Source organism: Nipponia nippon, unplaced genomic scaffold, assembly GCF_047370975.1.
Source record: "Nipponia nippon isolate SJK-2023a ecotype South Korea unplaced genomic scaffold, ASM4737097v1 scaffold_4, whole genome shotgun sequence".
Taxonomy (NCBI): domain Eukaryota; kingdom Metazoa; phylum Chordata; class Aves; order Pelecaniformes; family Threskiornithidae; genus Nipponia; species Nipponia nippon.
In genome coordinates, this window is record NW_028262358.1 from 121,978,769 (window position 1) to 121,987,238 (window position 8,470).

General features: G+C 38.2%; 1 protein-coding gene across 2 annotated transcripts in view; it reads left to right on the plus strand.

Moving 5' to 3' along the window:
* Positions 1-8,207, plus strand: part of TFAP2D (transcription factor AP-2 delta) — a 53,847-nt gene extending 45,640 nt beyond the window's left edge. For both annotated transcript variants that reach the window (XM_087775181.1, XM_087775180.1), the window contains one exon: positions 2,645-8,207. In XM_087775181.1, coding sequence (XP_087631307.1) covers positions 2,645-2,864 — 220 coding nt within the window. In that variant the 3' untranslated portion in view covers positions 2,865-8,207. The remainder of the gene's footprint in view (positions 1-2,644) is intronic.
* Positions 8,208-8,470: the final 263 nt, after the last annotated feature.

An 8,470-nucleotide genomic window follows, 5' to 3' on the forward strand; every position in this document is an offset into this window, starting at 1 on the left:
TATAGTCGGTTCCCCAAATCAAGACCCAGAAGATCACACAAGCAGTGTAAAATCCTGAGATATTATAACTAGTAATGATACATTTGAATTTTCTTTTTCTTGCTTTCTGTTATTGTAAGATCCATCATATTTTCATTTCTCTGGACTTATGAAGACTAGAAATTATGATAAAATGCAACACAAAATCTTGAAACCACCTGACTCCTAAAAGGACTTGAAAGGGCTAAAAATACTCTTCTCTATATGCTACTGCTGATCTTATTTTTACTACTATTAAAAACATGACTTATGATGACTATGATGTTGATGATTTTTATTTTCCTGGTATGCCAGGCATTTCTAAAAAAAAAAAAAAATTAAAGCAAGGTATGTTTACCTCTTTTTAATGCTAAATTTAAAAGATCCAGATATTACTATAAGTCCAAACTTCAAGAGTCCAAACTTCAAGAGTTGTGTGGTATTATTAATTGATGTCTGCAAAATAGTCCTTGTAAATATTTAATTATTATTTTCCTCTCATTACTAACTGGGGATAAAGATAAATTCCTGCTTTGAAAAGTGCCTGGAGACTGATTGATAAACATTCTAAAAGCAAGTTATTTGTTAATAGCCTTTGGGAGACCTTTTATTAAAAGACTTGGCCATTCCCAATCTGAAATGGAGAGATGTTTCCAAACTGAGTGCTCATTTTGGTTAGGACTCCCATATGTTTGGTGTCGTCCCTAGGATGCCGGCTTTCCTAGCAAACAGGGTTCCCATGTCCAGCAGACAGAAAGATCACCCTAAAAGATATCTTGGAACCCTTCCCATTTATTTTTTTTTTTAATACTTCCAGCATCCTGGCAATTGTCCATGTCCTGTATAACCTCTTTTCCCTTGGTCCCTACTTTTTCACTTTTTTCTGAAACAGCTAGAAAGACTGAGAAGCCAAAGCGCAGAGGAGAGGAGTTCTCACTGAAGTGAAATGTTCCCATTTCTGACCTACGTGTGGTTCTCTGCATTAGAGCAGGGTTTACTAATGTGGTGCCTAAGACACCCAGAGAGTTACTGCAGGGACAAGATCTTAACTAGCATGGGATGGGAAATAGTTATTGTTTTATCAGAATGACTGTAATGTTTTGTTGTGTTTTTTTTTTCTGACCCAAACCAATATAAAGTATTGATTTCTCAAAAATGTCCACAAGCTCAGAAATCAACTTCTGTTCCTCTCCTTGTCTTCTTTCTGCCCTGTGCAGAATTGGGATAACTGAAATCAGTCTTTTAAAAACTGCAATGACATTTTAACCTTTGAAATAATTTTTCATTTATGTTTCTAAACAAAAGTTAAAAATCTGGAGGGTTTGTTAATTTTTTTTTTCACTTAGCACTTATCAAATGCATCATTATAACAATAAGAATAATTTGTTTGTGCATAATAAGGTGTCTAGTACAACTTGAGTTTCTCTGGCCCTTACATGAACATCTTATACTGTACACATAATATTTAGGCAAATAGGACTGAAGTCGATTGCCTAAAAACCGGTCTCTAGTGTCATTTCTGATATCCTCAGGTAGCTGAGACATCCTCACAGAGATGGTATCTCAGAGATGGGACCTGTGGGAAACTAACACACTTCTGGATCTGCAGGTGGAAGCCAGGCTGGATGCCCAAAACATCTCAAGTGACTGTAGATACATATGTGTGCACTAAAATGCTCCCCTAAACCGAGATGAGATTAATCCACTATAGTTCTGCCTGGTAACTGCACTAATACATCATTTCAGTAGCTGTTAAGTGAGGAGCACCACTGAAATTCAGCTACTTTGCAGTGCAAAAAAACAAGAAGAAAAATTCAACATTATCTTGAAAAAACAATTTATTTGGATGAAAGGAGCAACAGGGTAATTCCATAGCAGTAAATTCAAGACCACCAGGGCAACATTGTTGGAACCTGGTTATTTTTACTATTGTTTGGTTAGGATGGTCCATGAATTTAGCCTGGCTGAACTAGCCCTATGTGAAACATTTCCCGGGCATTGCTTGGGCATTAGCATTGGCCAGGGACTATTCCCAATAGGTAGTTTGGTTTCCACCCTGTTGGATGCTCAGAGGGCTTAGCAGCACAGATATGGCCAAACCATCCCAATTGTGCTGGGGGTCAGAGATTGTGCCTTGGCGTTGCTTAATTTCCTAGGACAGATGCAGCCATACATCCACATGGAATAACCAGGTCTTGTTGTTCAAGACTCTGATCTAGGAGAGTGAATAAACCACACAGAACTGGTTTCATTTACCTGAGAAGGGAGAAGCCAAACCTTCTGGGGCTGGAAAACTAGCAATGCTGGAGAGCCTAGGGCATGGATCCTCTCTTGGTCTCTCTGAATTCAACAACTCTGTGTCAATCTGCATCAGCTGAGGATCTGTCCCACAGTGTTTCAGAACTGAGACTCCTACCAAAACCAGCCTTTGAAGCTGTATGTAGTCTGCTCTTTGGCTCTACTCTTTTCTTTTCTGTTTCTCCCATAGGTAATAAATAGTTTAGCGAGCAAATCTTGAATTTCACTATAGCAAAATGAGTGTACTGTAAACTCTTCAATGTATGTGAGTGCATTTATATTTATGTGCGTGTGTGTATTTCTTTTTCTGTCTCCTTCCCATTTGTAGTTTGATCACTCATGGTTTTGGAACTCCTGCAATATGTGCTGCCCTAAGCACTTTCCAAACTGTTCTCAGTGAAATGCTGAACTACTTGGAAAAGCACACATCGCACAAAAACGGAGGAGCGGCGGAATCCGGCCAAGGACACGCCAACTCGGAGAAAGCCCCCCTGCGGAAAACTTCAGAGGCTGCTGTGAAAGAGGGCAAAACAGAAAAGACAGACTAGCTACATCAAACAGAATCTATTTCAAGAGAGTCTTGCTGCTGATATTTTTTTTAAATATATATATCATTGAGGGCGATTTATCTCCAGTGGACCAAATCCAAAAAAAGGGGGAAAAAAGAAAAAAAAAAGAAAAAATCAAAAACAAAAATAAAAAAGAAAGATTAAAAGAGAGAGAAAGAGAGAGCGTGAGAGAGGAAAGTATTCAACCCTAAGAACAGCAGTGTACAGTAATTGTGTGATGAAATTGTCACTTTTTTAAAATTTATGTTGCTCTAAACTACTTTTTCGTGCACGTAGTATTTGATTGTTCTGAATGATACACTAACACTGTTTTTTATAAGCACTTCTGGACTTGGCTGAGGTGGCACATGAAATTTGAAGCACTTTCTTCTCTGGCAGCACAGTTAGGGCCAGCGCATCAGTTGTGGGACACGCAGTTCCAGCATCCTGGCTTTGCTTGCATGCTGGATAAATTGAAAGAAGGGCTTCCTCTGATCCATCGGAAATGCCTGACCTACTCATCATTGGGAAAACAATATGGAAACCTGGCAAAAGAGGAATTCTTGGGTCGTGGGACAATGAACCATTTGGTGTTGGGGGCTGCTCATCCCCATGTGGGAATGTACAATAAAGCTGCACTGGAATGAGGCCAGAACCTGTTGGGAATCTGTCCTGACCATTCAAGCAGCAGCCATGGTGTCTCTTGTGAAAAGAGCATGGCAGACTAAAACAAAAAAAAACCTTGATAGTTTCAATAAGAGCCCTGATCCCTCTGTGAACTTCAGATTAAATGACAGCATGGGCTTCTGTCCTCTATCTTCTCAGCCCCTGGTCCCACAACACTGCAGTCTGCCATACCTGGGTCTCTGTTCAACAGGATCAATGCAGGCAATTGGAGTCACCTTTTGTGTTGTCTTGATTTTATGATGCTTTCTTTTCTTCAACAGCTTGTTTCTGCAGCTTTGTTATCTTTAGAAATCCAGCTGAGGTGCAGAGGTCTAACAGAATCCACTCACTTATCGAAAAGAAAACAAAATAAAACCAAAATGACAAATAAGACAGATTGGCTTGGTCCACAGCACCTAAGTGGTAATAACCTTGCTAATGTACTTTTGAAACATTACTTTACCACCTACCACACATTCTCACACAGAAAACATTGGAGGCATAGTTTGAGCTCAAGCCTCTGAGTCAAGAGGCTTTTTCCAGCCACATTCTAACTTCTTCTTCAGCAAGACTTTTATTCCATCCCTTTTGTTTCTCTGACATCACGTTATTGAGAAAGTTAGGAAGGACTGGCATTATAGTGTGGGGTTATGCTGGTCATCTAAATTCCTTTTAAGATCAGCAGAACCAGACCGTTTCTTCCAAGGGACAATTCATCACTTTCTATCGTAGGAAATAATATAGTTGTCCACGTGTAAGTGTTTAGAGCCATTTGAGATGTTTTAGAGTATCTGAGACAGCCACAGGGTTTTGACAGATATGACATGAAACCTATAGGAGAATTGGAGTCACCTGGAGGATCTCAGAAGACAGCACTAGATACCTGTGGGTGGCAACTTGACTTGCACACCAAGTGTCTAGGACAGGTAGAAGGGATCATCTGGAAGGGCCTGTCATTCTCCACACATAATAGTTGGAATGTAATGGTGGCATTTTTCATTGTACATGACTACAACTGGATTAATCACCCTCTTCTCCCTATAATCAGTGGAAAGAAAAAGGCACTTATAGTATGCAGTTTATCTTACCTCAAAGTAATGATGAATCATGCCCTGAAGGTGTGTGCTTTTCTCAACTAGGTATATGGGAAGCCAAGAATAAAAGCTCTTATACACATGTCTACATTGTAGCTTTCTAGTACTAGTTAGCATGCATAACATCTTGGATGAACAACTTTACACTAAACCTAGGGACTATGACAAATATCCAAGGGCATTTACAGCCATAATGTAGGGAGTCAAACTGAATTAACAAGATCAGCCTTGCTTTCCAAATGTATGGAAAGAAATAGGGCGCTTATGGCATGATGTTCTTCCTCTTGAGGTCAGTAGGGACATTGCCATCATGGTGAGAAAACACGCTAGGAACTAATGAGTCCCTATTTACTTCCATAAGGAAATCTACAAAAAAAAAAAAAGAAATCCTGTGATTTTGCCCAGATATATCGTTGCTCACGGTAGGTATATAACTTAGATACCTACTTTAGTGCTGTCTAGGCACCCTCTATGCATTGAGGGAAATAGATGTTTCTCCATGGGACTCCACCTCCTTAACACGCTAAGATCAGCTAAGTGCCTAACAGAATTTAAACTTTACTGAATGAATTTTTCACTCCAGTGCCTCTGGAGAAGTGCTAAAATCAAATGAGTGATTCTCAGAGATGTCTTTGACATTGTGGAACTGTTCTAGAACGTGAAATACTTGAGTGTGAAAGTAGGTAACCATGATTAAAAGTGAAAAGCAAACTCATTCATTTTTTCTATTGCCCACACTGAGGGAGAAAAAAGGAGAGAAGGAAAAAAATTTAAAGTTTGACTGTGTCAGATACACAGATTTGCCACATGAAAATGTACTGTAAAGCAATTTAATTGTGATCCTTTACTTCAAGATGTAGATAAATTTAAATTAGATTTTGCTGGGGGGAAAAAAGACAAGAAAAAAGTTTTTTAAATCCTTTTCCATTTTCTTCACTAAAATACCAACCTTCTGGAGAAGGGGGAATGACTGGCTGGGTAGATTATTCTGTGAAACTGTTAAGAAAGCAACATTTTATTACAATCAAATTCAAATGTCTGAATTGGAAATAATATGTATACAGTATTATTTGAAATATTTAACTATTCAGGATATGATCCAAGGTCCCAACAATAATTTATTTAAAGACTTGTGTCTTTTGTTGTTACATAATCACTATGAGCATCTGCTCTGCAGGCAACAAATTATTTTTGACCTCGATTCGCCTTTGATCTATTAATATTAATAAACCTGAGCACTCTTGAAGCCCCAGAACTTCCAGTTTTTGACTTAATGACCCCTACATATTTTTGGTAAGATTCAATACAGATCTAATTCAAACTGATTGAAATGCTGTATATTCATACCATTAAGAGGCTACCTGCATTTACATCCCAAACTTTCTGTTTTTTCCTTTAGTATATTAGCACATTTTAAAAGCAAAATTATTTTTACAAGGTAGCGGTGAGTTTGCTGACATTCACAGGTTCTCTGTTTTTTATTTTTAATTGTACTCAATAATTTTATTGAGAGAAAAAATGATGATTACTGCCTTTTCTGCTGAACTTGCTATCAGAGCAGTTTGGTGTCAAAATGCCTTTGGTTTTTGAAATTGGAACTTTCAGTGTGGTTTTAAGCAATTAATTCACTGATGTTCCTGATAAAAATCTCAGCCTAAGTTCTCATCCACTTATACTTGCACAATGTTCCTATGTTGGGTTTTTTTATTTTCTTAGTCCTTGTCTCTATGGAAATGTTGCCACCTCAAAACACATTCATGAATTAGATCAGCCTGAAGGAAGGGCATGGTTTGAAGTTAGTGGGTGCTCACTGGTAGCAAATTCGAGTATATTTGTACCTTTTTGACTTTGAAATTAATCCAATCTGAAAAAAAAAGTTCTTCCTCTGCATGGAATTTTTTATTCCGTTCGGGTCAAAGACATCAAAGGAATACACAAAAGTGTCCAAACCTCCATGGCAAAAGCAATGAATCATTATGATTTTTGAAACCCAGAAAACAGATACATAGCTCAAGTGCTGTCTCAGTATTTGGATCCTGTTGTACTTCAGCCCATTGCTCAGCTTTGCATGCATTACACCTTTCCCACCATGAATCTCAAAACACTTTAAGTAGGTCTCTGAACTTAATTCTTATATTAAGCCCTGACACATTTGACTCACAAAGACCAGCTGTTGATACTTGGATTTATTAGCAAATTACTCATGAAGTAAACACACTGACTAACCACATGCCTTTCTTTCTAGAGCAAGGTGTTACTCACTGTGAGTACAAACAGCTCATGTGTTGACTAAGCTTAGAAGGTAAGTGTCTGGCAGAGCTAGGAGTGACATTCTCGCCTCCAACCTCTGCCCTAAGATTTGGACCTCTGTTCACACAGTCCTCCATTAGTATCATTACATGGCAGAGATGTATAGCAAAGGGAGAGTTTTATGCAGATGATGAGAACTGGAACAGCATTTGTATGGCCTGTAAAGGGGAGTGAACCACAGACAAGCAGTGATGACCCTGCCACCTGCAACTGAAGACTGTCGAGAATTTTGTCCTTCATGCCGCCATCTTAAACCTTAACTCCTTCTAGGTGTCATTCTGTTGTCTTGGAGAACTGGCACAAGGGGTGAATTTGGACCTTTAATTTACTTCTTTTTTAAAGATAAACTCCAACTTTCATTGGGAAAAGACTTCAGCTCTCCAAATCAACAAGGAATCTGCTCTTTGAAGCTTCTCTTTAACTTTTCCTAAAAACAAAAAAAATCTGCTACAAAGCAGGCACAATGTATAGTCCTTCCAAATCCTGGACCTCTGTGTAAATATTTCCCCAGCTCATCTCTTCCTTTGAACGTGACTCAGTGGCACAGCTGCGGCTCACAACTTTGCAGGAAGGCTCAAAAAGGGCTGCTTTATTGTCCTAAGAGCCAATTTCTCTAACTGCTTTTTTGTTCATTTGTTTGTTTCCTAATACCAACAAGCAGTTTTGGTCTTAGATGTCTTAGATATCCAAAAGGGCTGCTGATGAATTCCAAGGTCATTTGACTTTCATTTATCCTTTGGAGAGATAGTTCTGCTGCTCTAATTCTTTATTTTTAAGGACAAGAAGAAACAGCATTAGTAGAAGACACAAGCCTGCAACACAAGGAAGAATCAATAAACATAATTATACAGGAACTGTATTTATAAAAATATCCTCTGCCTCTGCCCTCATTACAGGTTCAACAAGACTTCAAGTACAGCTGTGTGGGGAATGGGGGAGGAAGATAAAGTCATTTTCCTTTGCCAGGTGAAGGTCATTTGGAGAGATCTGATCTTTTTTAATTGCTATTCTTTACTTTTCTTTATTTTGTACAATTAATTCTGTTCTGTACAGCAGCTGTTGTGATTGTATTTAAATGTGAGTGCGCACTTGGTCACCAACAAACAGTGTCTTATTCATTGGTTTCGGGTTTTGGTTTGTTTTGCTTTTTTTCCGTCCACTTAATTTAACTTAATTTATAATTCAGTGGTGAAAAACATAATCTTTTATATTTCTATTTACTATACAAGCTACCTGTTTTACATGAGTCTATGAAGATAATGACCACATTTGATCAAACATTTCACGGCAATAAAATCTATGTTGATTTAACCCTGATTTGTCTGGTGCTTGGAAATAATTTCCATCTCTGGATAGACAGACAATCAAACCTGGCTAGGAACCAGATCTATGACATTACAGGACCTAGAAATTCCATCCAATATATAAGACATACAAAGCAGAGGAACAATAATACTATACTCATATTACAGCAAGGAAATCAGTTTATACAGAGATTAAAGGTGTGTTTTATCCCACGTAACTGTAGCTATATTA